Genomic DNA, 24,502 nt, shown 5'->3' on the forward strand with positions numbered 1-24,502 from the left:
TGAAAGTTTTTGAATTTCAATGCTGAATTTATTTTAAACAATATTTATAGTTGACCCTCAAACAACAGATGTGAACTGCATGAGTGCACTTACACATGGATTTTCTTGTAGTAGACTATGCAAGCTTTATGGTAGCAATACAGTACAGTACTGTAAATGTGTTTCCTTAACATTTTTCTCTTTACTGTAAGAGAATATATTCTTGGACTATTATCAGTTACACTTCTAGTCAATAGCAGGCTAGTAGTTAGGTGTTGGGGATCATGCTAAATGCTAAATGTAGATTTTCCATTGTACTGGGGGGACAAATTTAGCATCCTTAATCCCCACATTGTTCAAGAGTCAATTGTTTTGTGATTCTAAAAAAGTGTATTGAAAATAGAACATCTACAATAAGAGACTTTTAAAAAACCTTTTCAGGTGAGCATTTAGGTTGGGTAGAAGTGATCATATACATGTGGAATAATACTTTACGCGTCATTAGAAGCAATAGACATTACTGGGGATCATTATTAGGAAAATTATCCCTTTTCCTATGAAACTGGCTCTTTAGGGCAAAATAAATATCAAACTGCATCTCAGTGTGAGGGTAGGAATGGGTTGAAATTTGACAAAGCAGTACCCAGGGTCTGAAATCTGGCTGTAGCTGCCCATGCCACCTGAGGAAACAGTTACATGTCCCCCTTTCCCAGCCCTGCTGCTGGCTGACTGGATAAGCGCAGCATGTTTAGCAATAGCTTAAAGTGGCCTGAGGTGCCTTCTACGCACATTTTGTTTTTAGCTTTTGTCCTAACCTCTGAGTGTTCATCTGTGGTTATTCCTAAGGGGAGGAAAATTGTAGGCCTTTAACTTTAGTTCTAAGCTTTTGAAGTAATGTTCCTGTCGACTGTAAATGATGTTTATCTGTGACTCTGTTAGTAGGTCTGCGCAATGTTAAAGCTGCATTTTAAAATTCTTTCTCCCCAGAGCATAGAGGCTATAGGCATAGAGTTGGGAATGGATGATCAGAAGAGACCTAAGTCTGACATGGTTCAAAGAAAACTTAGTTGGAAGAATATGCACTATAGTCTCATGAATCAGTACAGGAGAATAAGCAGTCATCCCCATTTTTTGTTGATTTATTGACTTCTTAAGGAACAAACAGATGAAAGTATTCTGGAGTTTCTAAATGTATGTCATTTGGCTTTCTTTAAAAAACCCATGAAATTCCCAAGGCATCTGTGGGCAGATTGTGGACTTTAGAGTGTCATGTCTCTCCTGAAGTATACTGGGGTTAAAATTGTTTGTGTGGTTTCAAATACAAAATAACATAAGGCTCTAAGTTAGGATACTGACCCATAAACATTACTGTGTTAATGTGATTAATTCTGTTAGTCACTCTGCAAACTCCCTCTCCTTACAGAGCAAACATTTGCCACTCTACCTGAGGACTGAAGAACTTTTCATAGGAAAGGTGGTTGAATCACAGAGTGGACATATACTCTTCATTCAGGGACAATTCCTATCTCCATGTGAGCTTGTATGACCTCATCCTGTACCACTGCCAGAAGTGGACAGGGGGCCAATTAGTATCCAACCACAGTTACTGGTTCAAATATGGATCTGTGCCCAGCTTTCACAAGATGAGTATTTCTATTTCTTTCTGAGAATGCAATTACCAGGTGTAGGAAATGGAGGTAGAGATTGTAAAGTGTTGCCAAAGGAGCCTGCAGCGGGGGACACCTCTCTGCCCAGGCTGGCCTAACAGAGGTGGGCAGAGAACAGCAAGTCCTGATTCCATGTTTGTCCTTATTGTCCCAGTTATATATGGTTGATTTCTTTTTCAGATGCAGAGAATATGTGAGCATTTAAGAGGCTTCGAAAAGGGCAGTCTAAGGTGACAGCAAAGGAAGATTCTGAAGTTCCCACAGCCATACCCTGTTTATAGCTACCAGTGGAACAGATCCTCTGAGGAAAAAAAAAGCCTATCACAATAAAGAATAAAGGACCACACTGAGGCAGGTAGGAGAAAGAGACTCAGTCACATCAAAGATCTTACACCCCTGGTGTGGTGACCTATAATCTGAACTAAGGTACTACTCTTAAAGGGCTCATTTGCAGGCCCAGTGCAAAAGCAGCAGTTTTGGAAGCACCTAGACTATATGAAAAAGATTTATTTGCTAATCTTGGGTTGTCTAGTGAAGCCTGTTGGGCTTCTGGGGTTGGAGGTGCTGGAGGGCACGTGCTTGCCTTGCACTCTCACACTGCCCTGCCAAAGGCCCTGGCTGTGTCCCAGGATTGTACTTTCCTGCTACCTCACAAAAGCTGTAGGCAGAGCACAGGAAGTGCTCATTGTAGCCAAAGAGGGCTTGTGTGCCTGAACTGCTTGCTGTAGCACAGCTCCAAAGAAATCTTGGGGACTACCATCCTCAGAACACTCACCACACAGATAGCAGATCGAAGCATCCCCAGTCTTCCTGTGAAAAAGGCTTAAGTGACTTGGCCTGGAGTTTCCTCCTTAAAAGCTAGTCTTATTATGAGTGAGAGGAGTCTCTACATACTAATTTGGAGCCCTAATTTTTCTGTTGTCTAGGACACCACCAGATGCCTAGTTGGAAGGACAGCAGGGTTTACAATTGCAGCCAGACAGGACATACTTGCATACTTTAAAAGCTGCTGTCTGAGGGTCTGGCTTCTAATCACTCTGAGGCTAGGTGCTGGCTGAGCCTCTTGGCATACCTTCAACAGCCATCATAAAGGCTTAAGAGACTACCAAAAGATGGGGCAAGGTTGAATAATAGATTCACCTTCTACACAATGCCACTCCTTCAAGGTTAAGCGAAGTAGCTTTTGCACAGTATATACAAGGTCAAGTAAGTAAAGTGAGGAAACACGAGTATGTTCCTAGAAAAATAAAAACTTCAGGAAAAAAATCTTAGAGTTCAAAGTAATGGTTATAAAGATGCTCACTAAACCGAAGGAGTGGGAAATTTAAGTGTTAAATAGAAGCCACAGAGCTGAAGAATAACTGGATAGAAAAATATACTAGATGGGTCAATAGCAGACTAGACGAAGTAAGGATTAATGATAAAGGACAGGACAGAATCAACCAAACAATGCAGCAAAATATTTTAAAAGACAGCATGAGGGACAACATTAAGTGGAATAATATTTGCATTATAGGAATCCCTGAAGGAGAAGAGAGAGGGGTAGAAAACTTTTTGAAGAAATAATGGCTGGAAATTTTCCTAGCTTGGGGAAGAAAAGAGACCCACACCAATATACATTATAATTAAGTCAATATTTAAAGATTCAAACTTAAGTTGATATCAACTTAAACTAGACTGTTATAGGAAGAAAGCAAGAGAGCAGAACTACAAAAATAGCCAGAAAACAATTAGCACAAAGATCAATGGTTACTTTAAATGTAAATTAGCAAAATTCTTAGACTTGGGTAGCTGGTTTAAAAAAAAATCTTTAAGACTCATTTCAGCTATGAGCACAAACAGAATGAAAATAAAGGGATGGGAAAATATGAGATAACTATTCTTATATTACCCCTGCTATCTGAAAATATAATTTCTTAGTCCATTTTTTCATATAAATTGGTGGTTGTAGCATTCTACCACATTATAGGAGTGTTAATTGAATTTATAATCTATAATCTTGGATAGTTGGTCTCTAGTATGGTTCATGGATTATAGTGAGGGTCAATTTTTTTTTTCCTTGAATTAAGCCTTTTTCCATTACTGAACAGTACCCTTTTTATAGTTAGCACCCTTGCAATGCGACATAACTTCTGTCTTGTTTCCCAGTTAGATCTTGGTCCCTGAGGAAAGAGCCAGATCATATCTTACTGTTTTTACATCCACTAGAAGTGCTTTGTAAATTCCAATGTACATTTGATTCATTCAAAGACCTTGTTAAAAATATCCATTTGAATTTGGCAGGTCCTAGAGTCTAGCTTTCGAACAGGCTCCCTGAGGATAATGCTTATCTATGGCCCACATTTTGGAAAACAGTACCTTACGGCATTTGGTAGACAGCTGTCACTCAGCAATGCTAGGATGAAATCATGGATGATCTTTTTCAATGCTTCTTTTCAACCCAGTTTATTCTTGGTACTTTGAAATGTGAACTGCCTAATGCTTTTCTGTTCATGGGTATCGATTACTAAACCAGTAAAAAATGTTTACGAGTATTGTATGCATGTAAAGTCTGGGAAGGTCTAAAAGAATCTGAGATCATATTTGGAGGCAGTGTTGAGATTATCTAACATGTACATGAAAACACAAAGCTGCACAAGTATCTAAGACATAAAAATGTCTTCCACACCATTCAGATGTTTCCTTCTGGAAATTATGATATGGGCAAGGAACACATATGCAGCACATCTGAGATCACAAACTCATGACCAGCAAAGGGGGAAGGGCTGTAAGAACAAAACATTCCCTTACAATACCTCTATTCATCAGTACTTTGGTGAGTTGGAGACTCAGACCCATCCATAATGGGTGAGTTTTCTGTTGCTTCTCTGAACAAAGGAAAGCGGAGGAAGGAAAAGAGAGGTTCATGTTATTAAAGAGAGGAACTTACACAGACATGATTAGTAGCTTACTAGTACCTTGGAAAGACTGGTTGATTACATTCCCATTAGTGACAAGTACTGTATATCCTGCAGAGCTTGCAATCCTTATGATTCAGTAAATAACCCAAGTTTTGGTAGAAAGGTAGACTTTTGTACTTTTTACCCATCTCATTTTACATTATAGGGAACAGTTATTGTTTGTAATCAACTCAATCTCTTAAGGATTTATTTCAAGGATCAAAATAAATTTTTGTTTCAAATTTGAGCTGAGTCCTCACTAGCTGCCTATGGTGATCCATGGTTTTAAGGTGTAGGGAAGAGTGGGGAGAGGGAGGGCTTGTAAATTTCAGTGCCTGCTATCAGTTAAACAGCAATCATATATTTGGATCAAGTAAGAGGTGGGCATGAGCTAGAAAATTTGGAGGATCTAGAGAGCCTGAGAGCCTAAATTCCTTGAGTACCATATGTATAGAAGCTCTGTCATTCTTTTATGAATATTCTTGGTGAGCCTCTTGGGTGCTAGGCATTGCAGAGCAAGCCTGACCACGTAAAGTGCAGTCAGGGAGAGTTTTTGTTTTTACATGATGTATAATAAGCGCAAAGGCATAGCGGCTGTCCTTAAGGTAAGCAAGAATACTGTAGATGAGACAGCACGTTCTCTTAATTCACAAGTGAGGCTACCTGTGTTAGTTCAGTGATTGTTTTTTAACAGGCCCTTCATGAAATTCTGACAGACTGCTGGGTACCACCCTAGGGGTTTTTGATTGTGGATGGGCTGAAGAAGCTACAGTTACAGCTGAGTGCATGCTTCTGATCTGGGGAACCACATTTCAGTGCAAAAGGACTGGACAAGGTGCGTATTTTCCTTGAGCCTCATCTATAAAGTGAAGAGGTCTTGATTGTTCCCTTGCAAGGTTGTAATGAGGCTTAAATAAGGATATCTGTTAGAAGAAGCTCCCATCATTTGAGTAGACAGCACATCTTCAATAAATAGTATTCGATGGAACAAAAGAGGAGCTACTAAGGCCCCACAAAACCTGGGTTAAAATCACTACAGAGAAGAAAGTCTTCTCAGTGTGGGAGCCTGGAATGCAGTCAGTAGAGCCAGTTCTGCTTCTGTTGTTTTACAATGACTCACAGGCAGCTGTCAAAATTTTGCAGACTTGCCTACCAGGCTGCAACAAACTGGAAACTGGAGAAAGTTTGACAAAGGCCCCCTCACTCTCCTAACCCATGGGTTTTGATAAAATGTGATATTCACTTAGAGGTAACGTTTCAGAGGCCATAGAAGCAGCAAGAATTCGAGGGAAGTAGGTTCTTCGTGTCTGCCAGACTTCAATAAATTAGAATAGTTATGCACACACAAGATTACAATGTTCTGTGCCTACACTTAAAGCTATGAAAGGAGTTTGAGCTTTGGTTTCATGAGCTTGCTGTGGGAAGCTTCCTGAAAGTCTCAAGAACAAGCAGTTGGCCAGGACCGAGATGGGATTTGCGCCTGCTGCTTTGTTCCTCAGGCTGCGTCCCAAACGCAGAGCAGTAGGCACACAAAGCAGCATGAAAAGTATCAGGCCCAGAACAGGATCTTAATTCATTCTCTCTCATACTTGCTTGGTATTTTGAAGAATTGGTATAATAGAATCTAAATCAAATATTAAAATTCTGACCAAGGCTTGAAGCACAGTTTTACCATAGTTTGAATTCCTGCATTTACCTCTCTCTTTTCTGGGACGCTTACCAGTTAAAAATAGAGTTCACTCCTTATCTATGGACAGTGATGGAAAGGAGACGAGAGAAGGTAATAGTAATTAATGGGGATTTTCTGAAAAGAAAGAAGCTTCCCAGTAATGAGTATTTTTCATTCTTTTGTTGATTAACCCTTACATCACCAGGATCATGTATTTATTATATTCTTCCTAACTAATGAGGAGTGTTGAAGATCATTCTAGAGCCTGAAAGAGGAGGATTAAAGATCTGAAAGGGAAACTCACCCAGTCTGCCAGGTTAGAATGTGGTGGGGACTGCTTGGGGGGGTCGCTCCAATTTCACTTGATGGTGTTGAGCTTCTCTGGCTTTGAGGTAAGGCAGCTGCTTGTAGGTGGCAAGGAAAAGACAGGGCAGACACAGGTCAGGTGAAGAAGCTTCTATAGCAGGGTCAAGTCAGGAATCCCTGATCTCCGTTTGGCAAGTTACTTTCAAAGTCAAACTTAAGATGATAGGTCCCCAGTTTGCCACTGGGGAGTAGCCACAGGAATGGCAATAGCTTCTACAGTAGCAAAAAACCCTGAGAACTTCCATGAGGGAGACCTGGGCAGGGTTTTAATCCAGTAAGGGCCTAGTTTTAGACATTAGGGGTATCTGCTTCAGAGTATTGTTAAAATTGTGCTCTGCACTCTGAACAAAGCCTTCCGGAAGATTGTTGGTGCTGATTCTCCTTGCCATTTCATTTCAGGCTTATAATTTACCACTTTAGTATACTTCAAAGGCAGCAGGGCTTTTAATAGCTCATGTGAACCTACCTTCTAGTTTACTGATGTGGGCAGCATTTTTCCCTGGGAAAATTTAGTAGAAAATAAGTCCTATTTAAGTACTATGTTTTTGGGAGTGAATCTTTTCATTAGTAAACCACAGATATAGCTTCTTAGAATTTTAAAAATGTTTCAGAAAACAATCTGTTTAAAGTAAACAAGTGCTACAGTTTGGGGAAGACATAGTTCCTGCCCCTTTGTCAGCACTTAATTTGGCACATCTAATACATTCATTTGTTTTGCAGAATCTTCCCAGGAAGTGGATGACAGCTCTCCCTGGGCTTATTTTATAGATAGAGGAGGACTATGGAGAAGATTCCAGATCTTGAAATCCAGGGTACTTCCATGATTGCCTGAATCACTTTAATCCTTTGGAACTTGTTTTAGGGCATGCTGTTCAGACAATGTGGAGGGCCTCAGAATGGGTGCAGAGTTCCACCCAGGACCATTCCCCTGTGACCTCCCCTCTCACCTGATGTGGCTTTGCACATCTGGGGCATCCTGGTAACCCTGCTGTGTGCCACGAAGGTGCTCTGGGAGGAGGTGCTGTACTGGGAGCCGCTGTCAGAGGAGGTGGAGCTGGTGTGCGACAGGCGGCTGTGCTCCTTGTGTGAGGCTGTGGAGCGCTGGTACCATTGGCGCAGCTCGTCTGACACAGCAGCGCGACCCGCGCCTTTGTCGTGGGCGCCCTCGCGGCCCAGCGATGGAGTCCGCAGGATCTGCGAGCGCGATGGCGTCAGCCGGCCGCCGTCGCCCTCATCGCCGCTGCGCCAGCTCTCCCTGAACAGCCCGCCAGCCGTGTAGGAGTTGGAGGTCTTGAACTGCGCCTTGACGCTGTAGTGGCCCTCCTGGTCGCTCTCCAGGCTGCGCACCACCACCGGCGTGGCGCTGCCCTCGATGTACAGCGGGTACTCCTTGATGCGGTACTGCGAGCTGGGCTGGCTCTGGCTGTGCAGGTACACCCCGTGCGCGCCGCCGCCACGCGCCGCCAGGTTGGGCATGCTGCCCGAGTTCGCTGCGCCCAGAGCGCCCGCTGCCCGCTGCCGCTGCCGCGCGCGCGCCTTGGACGGCGAGTCCTCTGCCAGCGTGGAGTAGTTGGCATTCATCTGCGCAGGGTAGTAGTGCTCCGAGCTGGAGTGGCTGGTGCAGGAGGAACAGTCGTCCATTGGGTCGGAGCCGTTGCTGCTACGAGTCCGTGGGGTGTAGAAGTCGGGGCTCCCAGTGTCATTCTCGGAGCCCAGGAGCTTTCCCTGGGATTCTAAGCTGGAGCTCCGGTGCCTAAAGTGCAGTGCAAGGCTGTGCAGTCGCGTGGGGCTGATGTCCACCGACCTGTGGGGAGACGGTGGGTGGGTGAGGCAAGGTTGACCAGGGAAATGCCACCGGGGGCTGGATTGAGGCACTGCCATCACCAAACTGCGGAAAGGGCAGGTGATCAGGTGAACCAGAGCCTTGAGCAAGAGCGTAGCTTGGGAACAATCAAGACAGTTGCTCTGGGAATGCAGGTGCTTCCCATCGTTACTGTAAAGACAAGGACTGAGGGAACTGGGCTTCCACCTTGATGTTTGGATGGGAAGTGGGACTAAAGACAACTCCCATGGTGAGGGAGTCCTCTGAAAAAAGTATGTCAAGAGCCTGGGCTTTTCTTAAGGTGGGAAGGGATTCCACAGAAAGAGAAACCAAGACACTCACCACTCTCATCTTATGTTAAACTAGATGAAATGCCCCATTTCTGTGGATCAAAGCCCAGTCTTGAAGCTATCATGAACCCCACATAAGTGGATTTCCATGTTCCACTGGAAGGTGGGTAGAACATGGGACACCTAAAAATGAAAGATGCCCGACTCTGCTTATAATCCATGCTGTTTGAGTTTGCGTTACAAGTAACCAGTGACATGGGCACTGCAGAGATACAAAGACTACATGTGAAATTTACACCTGTCCTGTTAGTGAAGGAAGGGCAAATTCCCATTGTCACTCAGGATAGAATGTGGTCCCCTCCATCACTGTTGGGATGAAGCTTGCTGTGCAGGCTCCTCCAGGTCCACCCAGGTCACCTTTATTAAACTGGGTTTCCCCAAGGCTTCTGCTTCTGTTTAAAAGATGATCTTCCCTCTTTCCTTGGTTCTTATCAGCACTTGACATTCATTTTATGACTGTCCCAGTGAAAGTGTTTAGTGAGAACAGAGGTGTGTTTGTTTACTGTTCTATCCCCTAGAATAGGGGTACAAACAGGTACTTGCTAAACATTTGTATGGGTGAGAAAGAATCTTGCCTGGAGAGCTCATTCTTGTCTTATATGAAGTGGCTTATTACTTACAGGAGGATGTACCATCTGTCCTTTGATCTACAGTGCCTGTGGGTCAGTTTTGATAAAGATAGTGGTGTCTTTGCTGAGGTTTCTCTCTTTTTTAGAAAATGAAGGTGGGTTTCACTTTCACTTGTTCCTTTTGCTCCTTAATGGATTTATACTTTGAGGCATTAAATTCAGTATAAAATTAAGCCCTCATAGACACATGAGGAATCAACAGTGAAGATCATCCCCATAAGTGCAAAGTTGTCCTGTCCCTGGCATTCTGTCCTGCTTCCGCCCTCCTCTGTTTCTTTTACATGCCACTGTCTCCCGAGTGCTCACTGGGTGTGGGCAGTGGGACTTAGTGTACCTCTGGGCTAGGATAAGTTTACTGCTGCTAGTTCTATTTTTACTAAGTCATTGGTTCAGTTCTGACTCTGGCCCACTGGTTATTTAGGGCCAGCAATGCCAGATTTTATGTATATATCAACTTTTGGTCCATGCAAGAAGGGACCTGAAGGACTGGTAGACTCACCTCGTGGAATGAACGTAGTGGGGACTCCGGACCCGCAGGTCTGGTGTGGACGGCATGCTGGACTGGGAGTTCCAGTGGGGGAGGCCACGGATGGGACTGTTCTGCAGGGAGCTGCTTCCCCCTCCTGCTTCGGCACAGCTGCCCGTGCTGGGGAAACGCTTGTGGCTACTGTAAACCAGAGGAGGCCATGCTGGTCACTGCCAGACAGAACTCCAGCCTTTCCAGGTAAGCTAACCAGCCTGGCGCTGTTGGTGTTGGGAAACTTGTCTGGAACGCCTGGGCTGTGCTCCCTCAAAGCTCTCCTCTGATTCTCAGCCTTTCCTCCACTAGTGGGAGGAGGGGTCCTAGTCCGTGAGGCATGAAATGAAGATCCTCTCTGGGACAGGCAGTGTGGCTACTCTGTGAAGCCCCTCCCCTCAAACATGGCTTCTGTTTTCTAAGTGAAAATATTTACCTGCCTAGGGCACCAACTCAAGATGTAATTAAAGGGAATGAGAAAAACAGCCAAACAAAAACACCCCTCTCTATAATAGCAGCAGAGAATGAGCTGATAATGCACAGCTGTTTGGCTCTAGAATTCTGTTGGATAGCTTAGGCTTCTGAACCACTTTGGGATTCCTGCAGTAGGCTCTCAGCTGTCACTTCAGAATAGCGCTGCCTAAAGTGTCCTAATAATTCCGGTGGATTTTAACTTTAAAACCAGCAGCCAGCACATTGAGCCAAAGCCCAAATTCCCTGGGAATGACAAACCTGTACCTAAACAGGGTGAACAGCAGAGGGCGCTATGAGCACAGCACTTTTGACACGCCAGCCCGGGAAGGAGTTGAGTTGGTTGGGGTTTTGTACTGTGTGTGAGCTAAGGGGACAGCCCTTTGGTTCTCTGAAAGCACTGACACAAACCTCATTTGACTCTTTTACCCAGCTCACCTGGAATGACTGTGGGAGGAACGTTTCTTGACCTTCTCGTAAGGCTCATCTAAGGAAGACTCGCTCCACATCTTGGGCTTTATAGGTGACTTATCATAGTCGTTGCGGTGATAGTGCATCTGCCTGAGTCCCTCCAGCGACTGGGGAGGAGGGGGCCTGTTGTGCGATGGTGGCCGAGGAGGGAGTCCCTTGTGCGGAGACTGTAAGGGGGACAGTGTGCTGGTGACCTGAGAGTCTTCTGCAGAGATGGAAAGAGAGAAACTGAGCAAGGGTCATCTTAACCCTCCAGAAAACACCAAGGAGCCAAAGGCAAATCTCTTTGAAGGCCTCCCCCCCACCCCAACCTTCCTCAGCTGCCACGTCACTCCAGAACAAGCCAAGCCTAAACTCTGAGCAGCATTAAATGGGAAAAGTTTCGATTCTGTTAGCTACAAATGCTGTGACTTCATTAAACATTGGCTAATAAATGCTTAACACCAAACAGCAAAATGTGGTCATTTTTATACTGTTTTTGTCACTACACAGTAAGCACCTAAATTGTTTTAGGAGTTTCAGCTCCAGAGTTTTGTTTTGTTCACTTGTTTATTAAATATTTGTTGGAAAAAATCAAAGTACACCTGTCAGGTGTAATTACCTGCGATGGGTTCTAGGCATCCATCTACTGTTTCAGGACTATCTAAATTGTGTTTCAGTGTGTTCCGGTGTGACACTTTCATTTTGGAACTGCCTTAGGCTCTCTGGAAACTGATGGGTCACAAATCTTAAATGTGAATAGGTTATTCCCCACTTTCAGGGGATTTGAGTCTAATATATCCATTGCTGTGGGACATTCAGAGAAGTCCAGTCCATAGTCAAGGAGGGAGCTGTGGTGAGGTGTGACAGCGGCAACTAGACCATGTCCAGTGGTGGGAGGACTGGTGGTGGTGGGGGGTGATCTGGTCAAGTGAGTGTGCAGCAGACTTACTGTGTGCACTGAGGCAAGCAAGCTGCCTTCCAGGCTGGAGTGTCAGCTTTTGCTCTGAAAGCCATAGGAAAACTTTTTAAGCACAGGTAGTTCAGGATGAAAATCCTGTTTGAGAACCAGTCATCTGGCAGGGTTCAAAAATGGGCAAGGGGCTAGGAAGGGCGTAAGGAAGCTATTCCCTGTGGAATGGGAGGGGGCTGGCAGCACTGACCACAGAGAGGGAGGAACAAAGTGTTATGAAAGCATAAGAGGTGGGGGGTTGACAGACAAATACACAAAAGCAAACCTCAAAATCTCCAACTGTCTTGCACTTGACCCTAAATCAATGTCCAGCTAGAATTCTTTTCACAGCCTAGTTCTCAATCCCCAGCCTTGATGTGTGGGCATGCACTATGCTTCCGCTCTGCTGTTAGCCCTTAAGTCAGTAAAGGAAAGAGCCCCTAGAAGAAGCAAGCCTGTAGTGGAGAGTGGGGGTGTCCAAGTGAGGCAGTAATGTTCCTGAGAAATCTGGGGGTCAGGCATGTGGAAAGTGGAATCACAAATGATGCATCCAGTACCATATATAGTGCTCCAACTCTTCTCACAGAAGAGCCTCACTCACTTGTTCCCTCCCCTGGAGAGTCCACAGAGACCCAAACTAAGGCTGGGCATCTAATACTGAGACCAGGTCCTCCTGCTCCCCTGTAGCCCATTTCCTCTCCAACCCATGAAGTGAAGCATATGATAAAAATATTAAAATCAGATTGTTAATCACAGGGCCAAGATGACTGGGTATATAACCTATCAGCCTTTCCCCACATCAATAGTTATTGCTTTTGCAGTTCTCATTATGACTACAACTTAGGTAGACCTTTCATGTTTTTCCACTTAATACTGCCCAACTGAAGTTTCACTAAGGGGCAAAACAATTCACTGCCACTTAACATTCCACATCACTAATGGCCTGGCCTGTTAGTTTCATGTCCACAGGATATGAAACAGTATGAAATGATTGTGTGTTTGCAATTCTTCCTTCTTCCCCTATATAGTGTTGAGTATTGTGATGAATTCTGTTTTTCCTTAGAATTTCCCAAGCAAATAGCCTGATAGCCACAGATTTTTAGCCCCCAATGGGGCAGAATTCGTCACTTTTCAAGGCCTAGCCAGACATCCAATAGGTCATGTCTCCTCTACTTTTACTATTTCTGAGGGTGTGTTTCTTCCTGCTACCCCCTGGCTCTCCCAGTAGGTTTCAGTCTTTGATTTGTGATCCAAACCAACTTCCGTCTCTAGCCAACAGAAATTACCAATACTCAAAAGGAAACTATACACAGTATTAAATCCTCTGCTTAGTTAAATATTTGGTTTTGGCAACTAAGAGAGTGAAAACACTCAGTGAACACCACGTTAGGTCTTACCTCAAGGGCCCAGGAAATACTAAAACGCCGACAGACAATCGCAAAGGTGTACAACTCCAGGAGATATGCAAGCTCAAGGGGACCCAGCTGCAGTCAGGTCTGGCTCTTGCCCTAAAACTAGGCTACCCCAGACTATCCACAGCTAAGCCCCAGCTGAATCTGTGCTCTAGGTTCTCAAACAGGAAATGGAAAACCTACCGTCCTCTAGAACAAGAGCATCTGAGAGGGAGCTGTCTTCACTGGCAATATTTCCATCTGAAGAGACAAAAGAGAAGTCTGAGTGTAGCACATTCCTCAGGGCAAGCCCTACCTAGGAAGGTCATGTAGGTAGCAGCACCCAATACCCTTTTTCTAGTCAGAAAAAGAATCTCTGGAAGACAATACAGGGGCTGCTGGGTATTTCTTTTGATAGTGGCTGTGGTGGGTCATTAGCTCATCCCTCTAGCCCTGATACTGCAGGGCACCCCAGTCTTTTGGTATCTGTGCTCTTGTTTCACAGATACTGAAATGCTGAGTAGCTTAGTATCTACTGTAAAGGCCCTAACCCAGTTAAGCCACACCATTGTCCCCGCCTAGTCTCAGGCATGCCCCAACTAAACCAGAGGAAGTGAACTGCTATTACTCTACAAATGAGAAACTAGGGTAAGGCGCTAGGCTTTACGTGCATGTCAGTAGATGGCCTCTCACTAATCGTCTTAGTCATTAGCAGAGAAAACAAGCTGCTAAATACAGCTTCTCTCTCCAAAGTTTATTTTTATAGACACCATTCAGTTAACCATGAGAACATGCCCAAGAGGGAAACAGTAGGCTCATTCTACACCCACTCCCCTGTTTAACAGTGGGGAAACTGAGGAATATATAGGGGGGGATGGTTTATCAGGGTGGGGGTGGTTTATCAGGGTAGCTGTGCTCTCCTGGTGAAGGATGCCAGGTCTTCAGAGTCTAAGTTTAGTCCTTTTCTCTTGAAGTTGAAAGCCATGCTAAGGACCTAACAAGAGCCTGAATTACTCCTCTTAGTCAATTACTCCTGACAAAACTCTTTCATTGAGGCAACAAAATAAAGAACCTATTTTCTTGAGTGGCTACAAACTTGGATGGGCCCATTCACCAGGTGGTACAACAATGTCCAAGTGGCCTCTAGGCAACCAGGCTCTATCCTGTCTATCCCCACCTGGCCCCTCCCAGACTCTGTTGGCCATGCTGGATGTTTCTGCAGAGCTGAGAGCCCCCAAGTGCCTTCTAGGGACAGGAGTTGCTCACAGAGGGTACAGAAGGGCTGGCTCTGAGGAAGAGGGGGAAAAGTGACAAGTCATGTCCAAGGACCCAGAGATGGGGGAAGATGGTTATTCCAATTTTCCTAGAGCAAAGGAAGTTTTCTTATGGTCTCTCTTTTGAAACTAGACATTCACTTTATTTGTACTGCTTCATGGACTGTCAAAGCCAGGACACAGAAAGCCTGAACCTTTAGCACCTGGGTATCTTCAGGATATGGCTGCTACACACATACAGAATGACACACAGACAGACACAAAACACCATTTTTAGCTGCACAGCTCAGTGGCATCAAGTACATTCACATTGTGTGCGGTCCTCACTGTTACTCATCTCCAGAACATTTTCCTTTTCCCAGGCTGACACTGACCCCATTAAACACCAATTCCCTGCTCAGCCTACTTGTCTTTTTAAATCAAAAGTATTTTACATGTCTATATACTGTGAAAGAATACTTGATACATGTTTTGAAGAATCTGTTGACTTGGATTAAACAAGATAACAACTGGGAGACCTGGTGGTTGCTGGTAGATATGGGGGTTTCTAGTGGTTTCCAAATCGAGTTACCCAAACTTCCTCAACCCTCCTGACTTCAGGGTACTAGATAATCAGAGAGGAGTGGTCCAGTCCTCCCCTGCTCCAGCTTTGGGCTAGGAGGTGCCTAAGAGTCAGACCCAAGGAGGACAGTGGATGGCAGGACACGGGCCTGCCATCTACCCCAGCCGAGGAACATTACTTCCTGACATGGAGAGGGAAAGGTCTCTGAGACTTCAGAGCCTGCACTGGCACAGGTAAATGGGCTCAGCATAGGGCTGCAGGTTCTTCCAGGGAGGCAATAAACAGTGAGAATGATAGTTTGATTTAATATAATCTCTTTCATCTGTGGGTCTGATTGTACTTTATTGCTCTCATCTGGTATCAGGTCTTCATTTTATGGCTGGAAACAGTAAGCACAGGCTGGTTAAATAGCTTAGTTGCTCAGCTGGTGCAGGCAGCAGGCCTGGGACCCACCGCAGGAGCAGCGCCAACTTCCAGGGGTGCAGGGCATGTGTGGGAGGGGAGGCCACACAGGGTCAGTGGGCTTAGTACTAACCATCAATGATCAACGAAGCCCTCTGGGTGGGTTTCTTCCCAGATTTGATGCGGTTCTCATTGATGGCATTTTCGATCTCCTGCAGCTTCTTCAGTGCATTCAGATAAGAGGTTTTCCTTTGCTTCTTGAGTTTTTTGCTGACATTGGGGTCACTGGCTAGTCGACGGGCAGCCTCTGTAATCTGGGATTGAATAGCGAACTCTCGTTCTAGACGTTCCAGCTCAGCCTCCTGGGGGTGGGAGAAGAAGAATTACACCTACTCAGGATGAGCCCTGGCCGACACAGACACGTAGGGGAGCTGAGGGGAAAGCCATTTCCCTTGCTGCTGTCCCTGTGTTCAGGTGAGTGACCCTTACACCTCCAGAGACACGAATATCGGGAAACCAACGGCCCCAGTGTCCAACCCCAACTTGGGCTGACCTTGCAGTGACCCTACCCCTAAAATCTTAGAGCACACCAGTCCTAGAAAGGAGGCAGGGCACACCCCTTTTCAGGACTCCCAGAGCCCTTTACATTCTGGAGGCAAGCATTAGCCTGGACACTAGCTCCTTCCTTGAGCAGCTCTATGGCTTCATGCCACTGACTTCAGAGCCAGTCTGGTTGGCCATTTTCCTTCCAAATGGAAACAGAGAACTAGGACTGGGAGTTAGAGGGCTGGTCAGGGAGTAACGGGCACTAGTTAGGCGGTGACATGGTTTTTACTTCCTTCCAATGCTGGTTGCATACGTTTTCTCAGAGGGAGAAGGATATTGAGATGGGCCCCCGCCCAGCATCTTGGCACACACTAGTCACTAAGGACAAACACTGTCCTGTGAGCCTAGATCCACTGAATAGCTGTTCCTGAGTTGTTCTGACAGCCCTGGCCAAAGACACTGATCCCAAAGTTTGTGGAGCCCTGGCTACTCAAACTAGACAAGCCAAGGCTCATGGCTTTGTCTGTACAGATGGCTTCCTGCTGTGTGCACAAGGAAGCCACGTGCATGTGCAAGAGAAAGGGGGAGCAGTGTGGGGACCAGGGCAGGGGGACTTCTTCCTTCCCTAGGGAAACTGCCTGCGCGAGCTTATTCTATGGTACTTCCGTTCACTACAGCAGCACCCCCCCTCTTATTCATAGGAGACGTGTTCCAAGATCCACAGTGATTCCTGAAATCATGGAGAGTTCCAAACTCTCTTAGTACTGTGCCTTTTCCCATACAGACATACCTGTGAAAGTTGAATTTATTAAGGCACAGTAAGAGGTTAACAGCAGTCATTAAACCAGAATGATTATAGTATGTGTGGTAATATAGTATGTGTGGTTCTCTCTCTCAAATTATTGAATCTTTTTCAGATTGTCACTTACCATGGCTAACTGAAACCACAGGATTCGAAACCAGAGATTTCACAATGTGGAAGGGGATCCGTAAGGAAGATGGGGATGTATATGGAGTTCTAGGGAACAAACTCATCATTTACTGAGTTGCATGAAGAAGGCTCGGTGGGACTGTGGGGTTCAGAACCAGGGGTCTTATGTGGGAGCACGCTGGCTGTAAGTGGTCTTTCACGATAAGTATCAGTGGTTTCTGGCAGGCAGTTCTGAAGGCCAGATTGGAAGAAGTGTCCAGAGAAGATGGCCTTCTAAAGGCCACGGTCCTCTCACCCCAGCTCTGACTCTGATCAGATCCTGGACCCGCCCCCAGAGGTTGCATCTGACTAACATCTCCACTTGAAGCAATGCCACTTGGGTGTTAAGTGCTGAGTGAACATGTTTTCCATATACAGTGGGTCTGGAATGTTGTTTTGGTCAATGTGCTTCCATTAAAGTCAATGAGAATAAGCCAATCCAAGCCAACACTGAACAAAGTGTTATTTGAGGACCTGCCTTGTTGTACAGCAAGACCTCACTTAATGCCACCAATAAGTTCTTGGAAACTGCAACTTTAGCCAAAGGACATACAATGAAAGCAGGCCCCCAAGGATGTTCCTCTCGACATGGTTGGCAGGATTGTGTTATTCTCATCAAAGTTATAATGAAACCACATGGAATGACAGAATGTTAATCAAGAATCTGCTATACATTGTTCATTTCATGTTTTCAAGAATGTTAGTAAGGACTTACTGTATTGGCTCATTGAATCTAGTAACAACCCAAAGCACTAAAGATTATGAATTCACTTTTTTTCTTTTTTGATGGAATTTTTTTATAATAGCTTATTTTTACATCATTTTGTGCCTTTTCCATCTCAATTGTAATCCCCGTGGGCTTCCCATCACCAAATCACCCGTGTGCCATCACCATAGTCCAGTGTATTTCCCTCACCCCACTGTTTTTGATCCCATTCCCCACTCCAAACCAATAAAATGTCTGGTATATAGCTGCTCATTATTATTTTCGTGCCTGGTCCTTTATACTCCTGGTACTAGTAATACCATCTGGCATTTTTCCTTTTCTTCCTGGCTTATTTCACTAAGCAAGATCCCTTCCAGCTCCATCCATGTTGCTGCAAAAGGCATGTGTTTATTTTTTTGGTTGCTGAGTAATATTCCATTGTGTATATGTGCCACATCTTTTTAATCCAATCATCTACTTTTGGGCATTTGGGTTGTTTCCATGTCTTTCTAATTGTAAATAAAGCAGCAAGATTATGAATTCATTTTACAGAAAAAAGTGCCTGGTAAAACTCTAGATCTGAGCAAATAAAACATTCAGGCATGTCCCCAAGGCTCGAAACCTGCCATTGCAGTCCCCAGCGGTCACCTGCCATCTCTACTTGTTTCAGGCACCTATGAAGCTCCCTGAATCTGCTGTCCTGCTCACCCACCACAGGTAACAATGACACTGTCACCTTCTCCTCATTACTTTTTAGACCCAAATATGCACAGAATTCCCTTCTCCACAGCTGTGATGCTTGCCCGTTTAAGCCCTCTGTTCAATAGCATTTTTAATGATTAGGGTTATTCTGGATAAAATTGTGAAGGCATTTCCTGGGCATGACCCGAGGCCTGCAATAGGCCGGGCTTTGAGTTCCCTTTAGTCTAAGGCTAGATAATTTGTAAACCAGCTGGAGATTAAAATTACCTTTTTAGCTGCAAAATGAGAACCCTTCAGTCCAACCCCTACCAGCACCAAGTTCAAAAAGGACAAATCAGCAATACTTCAGTGACTTCTCCCAACTCTAGTGAAGTGAGGCCAGGAGAGACCAGCACTCTGCTCACACAGGGATTTTAGCAGTGGGGAAAGTTAGGAGGGCAGGTCCGACTCCCTCTCCCCGGCCGGAAGCACCTTGTGCACCTGTTGACATGACCTACCCCTGCCCTCCCCGGTGGTTTTCTTCCACGCTCAGACATCATGCTTGGGTCTGAGTAACAAAGGGCTGAGAGACTATTAAAGCATCACACATGAGTGTTCTGGAATCTAAGTTGAACTTAAGACACCTGAGACAGGTCTATCATATTAGACTATTTCCACAGAAATCAAAACACTAATACAAACTAATTAAGCCAAGGTAGCCACATACTGGCCAACCGGCTAACTTCACTAAAGGTCATAAGAAAGTTCCTTGGGAAGAAATGGAAAATGACATTCAGCATTTGGGAGAAAGAAGAAATTAGTTTTGAAAACCTGGGAGCCCTCACAAATGGCGAAATAAGGATAATGCAAGAATCTTAACAGGACGAAGGACCCACCTCTCCTTTGGGCAGGATTTTCTGTTCATCCAGTTTGAAGGCCGTTCCTATTCTCCTTCGAACAATGGGTGGCTCTTCCCCTGGGTCTAGGGGGTATTCAACAGGCAGCTTGCCTGTCAGCTCCTGCACATGGCCACAGCACCAGGAGAGAGCACAAATCAGACTGGGCAAATGACTGCTTCTAGAACCCATACACTCATTCATTCCCTCTCATTCTCTCCCTCCCCAACACCTAGATTCAAAACAGTGACAATATCAGGCAATATGGCTGCATAAGAGTTTGGAAATGCAATTTCATTTCTCTAAAAATATGAGCAATCCTTTCTTTACTTAACTGTTCTTCGAGAAGTTTTTCCCAAAATAAATTTCTGCCAGGTAAATAAGAACCACCACTGCTTTTCATCATGAAACCCCTTTTTTAAATTTTTTCAGTTTTTACTGAAAAAAATGTCACAGGCATTTCCTACATGCCTACTCTGTGCAGGTGACATCATTAAGCTAGTAAGGAGCAGAGCCAAATGGCCCTTCTGGCCTCTCAAGCTCCAAATCATATGTTCTTTCCAATGCATCAAATACTCCCTCTCAAAATATCTTAAGATTAAAAAATGCTATCTGGGGGCCCCCTCTGGTGGCACAACACGTTAAAGTGCAGCACTATGAAGCTCTTTGTAACCACTGCAGCATGAGTTCGATCCCCAGCCAGGGAAGTGACCACAGGTGTGGCAGACCTCTCCTGAGCTGCCGCTGCTCCCCTCAGCAGTGTACTTTGTCAGTCTGCCTGTTCTGCTCCCCACTCTGTCTCTGGTGAATTTTCCCACTGCCCCTGCAACCCTGGCCAGTACCCTGGTTCTGTATGCATAAATAAATCTTTACAAAATAAAGAATGCTATTTGTACAGCAAATCCTAGGAAAGCACACTATTACATAAGTCAGAAATTGAATACAAGTAATGGTTATTTCAGTCTGGCCAAATGCTCAAGAGTAGTGGACCTAGAAGACCCTGGATGCATACAAGAATTTTTTTAGAAACTGAAAATATAATCCACATTACTGACAAGGTTATTTAAGAAGATCTGCTGTGTGTTTTCTGGGCCCTGGAAGTCTGACTGTTGTGAGTATAATGACAGCTGATTAGCTGACAAGCCATCACAGTGACATGATCTGGGTAATTTTGGGATTACAGATAGGCTCCATACTATATATCGGGCTGGATACAGTTAAAATTGGAATTAGCAGGTAATCCAAGTGGTAGAGTCAAGGCCTCTCTTCAGTTTTCTTCCAAGGACAACAGAGCCTGGGGAAGCACTGTGAGCCTCTGGGGGATACCTCCGGGCCAAGCCCTGAGCTGGGTTTCTGGTACTAGGGTCAACTGCGGCACACTTGGGGCTGCGCGTTCAGCGGGAGCGTGCAGTCTCTTAGGGGAACACACAGCATCCACACAAAATGTTTGCACCCTGTATCCCAGGAGGCGGGCAAACCCAAAGCACCAGATTCTAGGCCCTGACTGACCTTCCAGTAGGCGGAGTGATCTGGCCTCTCCTCACTGCTGTGTGTGTGTGTGCACAGGGGAGTGTGGATGTACTGGTGTGTTTTCACTGCATCTGTGACAGGTGTGCGTGCTGGTGTGCATGACAGGTGTGTGTGCACTGGGGCATGCACGTGTGTATGTGATTGGGTGCGTACATTAAGTGTAGCTGTACATGGTTGTGTGTGCGCTGGCGTGTGTGTGCACATGCGTGAGAGTGGCGTGCACAGTTGCTCTCATGCTCCTGGGCCTTTTTCCTTAGTATTCAGGCCACTGGGAAATGACCCCATGGACTTTCTGTCTCCAGTGTAAGCATTTCAGAGCACAATGCCTAATTATTTGAGTATGAAATGCCCTGCAATTTTCTTCCCTATTTTCTCCTTTAAAGAAAAAAATGTGGTTCAAGTGTCTCCAAAGCAGTTCATGTGTTTACTCTGCAACAGTTTTATCTGCTTCCTTAAAAGTGTCTATACATAGCACTAACTGATGCTTTTATAGTGGTAGAAGTTTTTACCTTGAAACTTACAAAAAAGAGGGGAAAGTTGGTCATTGATTTAGAATTCTGAAGTGCCTGTGATTTTAAAACTTTTTTTTTTTAAACTAATGAGGCCACTGATTATTTCTGCCTTTGCTAGAAGGTCTGCTAGTCAGCCCTTGATTCTCCACTTTGAATCTGATTTTATGTCAGTAGAGGCCCTGGGAAGGAGTAATTCATCATGCCCGTGGGCTTGCCTGGGCTCTTTACATTGCCTATACTCTGCCAATTAAGCCATGCAGGCCCCCAGCTCCCCTGGGACAGCGCTTCAGATATGCTGAACAGAGGGGCCTGGAGCATGAGATTCAGGGGAGAGCAGAAGAGAGCAGAGTTGGCAAGAAGGAGCTGCCACCGAGAGCTGGTGGGCAGGGCCAGAGGCAGCACACAAAGTGTCTGCCCGCCCAGGGCTTCTGCTGAAGTTATTTCTTCTGCCCAAGTCCTGTTTTCTGCTATCAACATTGTAAGGCGAGGGGTGTGGACAGTGACACCTTTATAACACGGGCTAACCTTGCTCTAACATGTTTCTCTAATTTTCTGGTGCTGACTCCCTGCTGGGTCAGGGGGCCTTTGTTTTTTAATTAAAACCAAAACAAGGCTTTACAAGTGATGAAGTGCAGTCATCCAAGACCAGAATCTTTCAGTCCTTCCAGCATATTCTTGTACAAAGGTGGCTAATATTAACAGTATCACAGAGCACATCCCCCAGCTGGACCAACTGCTTTCCTAGATTTGCAATGGATGTGTGCTAATGTGGGTCTGCTGTGAGCAAGCTCCGGTTTAAGGCTTAAGTCAATCCAGAGCACAATTAAGCCAAGTTGAAATGTAATACGATCTCACACTATGGCCCCTTCCTTGTTTCATTCTGCCTTTGGCGAGGCATTATTATTTGGGGGAAGGGAGAATGTCGCCAACTTGGGAACTTTTATACTCCCCATTCTGCACTGTTTACCAACAGTTCTTTGTAATGTCATCTGGGAAAAAGTCTCTCCAGAGGACTCCCCTCTCCTGTGTCCATGTGCCCTCCATGTGTCCATGTGTGCACACACATGCGTTGTAATGTGTGTTGCATTAAAACAATCAAGTCTTCAAACGTGGGAACAAAGAGCCATAGAATAGAAAAAAGTGGAAATAAAGGCTCAAGTAAATACAGACAGTAGTCTACGGCAGCTTCTAAATCCCAAAGAAACTTGAGACTTACGTACACTGGAGCGTGAGGAAACTGCTTCACAAAAAAATTTAAACTATCACTAGGCTACAATTAAAAAAAAAAAAGTGAAAGAAACGCCAGACCATGGGCCTTCAAGGGGGTTACATATCAAGTGAAATCCTGGTTTCTTTGCAGATCCACAGTGATGCCTCTCAATATGATTTCCAGGGTAAGTCTGAACACTCCTCACAAGAAAAAAGTGCCACCACCACCATAAACTGAGTCTCAGGAAGAGGCTGGGGAGTCGTCATATGTAGCCAGGTAATTCTGTGAGGAACCGGTTTATAGACCGTGGTGCACTGTGCAGACACAAGGGGCTGTTACTGCTGCTTGTCCTCTGGCCTCCAGGCCCGGTCCTGTCGCTTCTGTCCCTCCCCCAGCCCATTGACTGACAGGTGCATGGTCAAGGGTGCATCAATCTTTCCCACAACTGTGTTTCAGGTGCAATCTGGCTTCCTTCATATGCTCTCTATCACCTGCACCCTTGACTTGGGTAAATATGATGAGGGACGAGGGCACGAACCAGACTTCCACAGGACAAAACAGCAGTGCTTACCGCTTCTCGGAGGCACAGTTTCTTCAGCTCCTCCAGCCGCTGGCGAAGTGTTTCCTCCAGAGCTTCCTGCCTGGATTTCAAGGCGGCCAGCATGTCTTTCTTGGCCGACTGAGAGCTATCTGATTCCTGAGAACCTGTCAATAAACAGTGGGGTTACTAGACCAGCTGGTGGGGTGGAGTGGGGGTGCACATCTGGACCGCTAAGGAATTTCACTGGAGCCTGCACTGTGCATATGGGATTTACCCCAGGAACCAGGGTGTGAAGTGAAGCAGGTGCTGCCGTGTTCCAAGTGTGAGGAGCGAATCCTGAGCACTGGCCAGAGTGCACAGTTAGTCAGGACTGGCGAGAAAATCTCAACTCCTGAAAATGAAGTTTCTCTTTTCTTGATTATCTGAATATGGCACATGCCCATTTTAATTTCATTAGCAAATTTTAATGAACGGGGCCTTACCTTATAAAGGTAAAAGTAAAGTTCAAGGCAGAATTTTAACATAGTTTTTTTTTTCACTTAAAAATGCTATTTTGCTAAGTACAGAACCATTGCACGCATATCATAAGATTTTGAAAGTGTAGACAAATCTAAAAATAGTTCATACTCAGTAATAGTCACTCAATAATAAACCACAGCTATAAGTTTTCTTTTGAACTTTTAATCTAAGCACATATATTTTATCTTGTATCATGAGCAAATTCCCTCCAAAAAAGGACATATTTTTACATGCCGCATAGAAATGTCTGCATGATTCACATAGCAGAGTGTTAAATATGAAGCCTTTGTATTAGACAAACTGAACCAAACAAGAGGAAAATAAGCTGAAGTGTCAACTGGAGAGATTTAGTTTAGAACAAAAGAATAACTTCTGGGCTGCAGTGTTTGGGATTCTGAAAAAAGTTTCCAGCAGTGAAGCAGTCCTGCTCGGCTGCCTGGAGGGGCCAGAACGAGTGGCCGGAAGGGGCTGACTGCTGCTTCACTTTGTGTGCCCACAGGGAGCGGAGAGTCAGAAACCGGCTGGAGGCGTGGATGACGCCCTGTGCAACAGCATCAGACACCAACTAACTAGATAGAAAAATCAATGGAAAGATGTGTAAATGCCTATAATGAAAACTGTGATACTGGGGTCTCCCTGGTGATGCAACGGGTTAAAAGTGCAGCACTATGAAGCTCTCTGCAGCCACTGCGGCATGAGTTCGATCCCCAGCCAGGGAGGTGACCACAGGTGTGGCAGACCTCTTCTGTCTCGCCCGCTGCTCCCCTCAGCAGTGTATTTCAGTAGATCTGCCCCCCTCTCTCTGGTGAATCCTCTCACCCCCTCACCTCTGGCCTATACACTAGTTCTTACATATATAAATAAATTTTTTTTTAAAGAAAATTATGATACTCCGCTGGGAACAACAAAGAGTGATGTACTATGGTCATAGGTTGGAAGCTTGGTGTTTTA

The 24,502-nt window shown here is 45.1% G+C and overlaps 1 protein-coding gene across 2 annotated transcripts in view; it reads right to left on the minus strand.

The window, feature by feature from the left end:
* The window catches only part of FRMD4A (FERM domain containing 4A), a 402,633-nt gene that overhangs the window by 3,625 nt on the left and 374,506 nt on the right, over positions 1–24,502 (minus strand). For both annotated transcript variants that reach the window (XM_012731291.1, XM_012731292.1), the window contains exons 15-22: positions 23,063–23,196; positions 19,240–19,362; positions 15,574–15,802; positions 13,407–13,463; positions 10,848–11,085; positions 9,921–10,088; positions 7,568–8,424; positions 6,559–6,655 (exon numbers count right to left, since the gene is read on the minus strand). In XM_012731291.1, the coding sequence (XP_012586745.1) occupies positions 6,559–6,655; positions 7,568–8,424; positions 9,921–10,088; positions 10,848–11,085; positions 13,407–13,463; positions 15,574–15,802; positions 19,240–19,362; positions 23,063–23,196 (1,903 nt within the window). The remainder of the gene's footprint in view (positions 1–6,558; positions 6,656–7,567; positions 8,425–9,920; positions 10,089–10,847; positions 11,086–13,406; positions 13,464–15,573; positions 15,803–19,239; positions 19,363–23,062; positions 23,197–24,502) is intronic.

This window comes from Condylura cristata, unplaced genomic scaffold (assembly GCF_000260355.1).
Source record: "Condylura cristata isolate star-nosed mole 26May11 unplaced genomic scaffold, ConCri1.0 scaffold00030, whole genome shotgun sequence".
NCBI classification, from domain to species: Eukaryota; Metazoa; Chordata; class Mammalia; order Eulipotyphla; family Talpidae; genus Condylura; species Condylura cristata.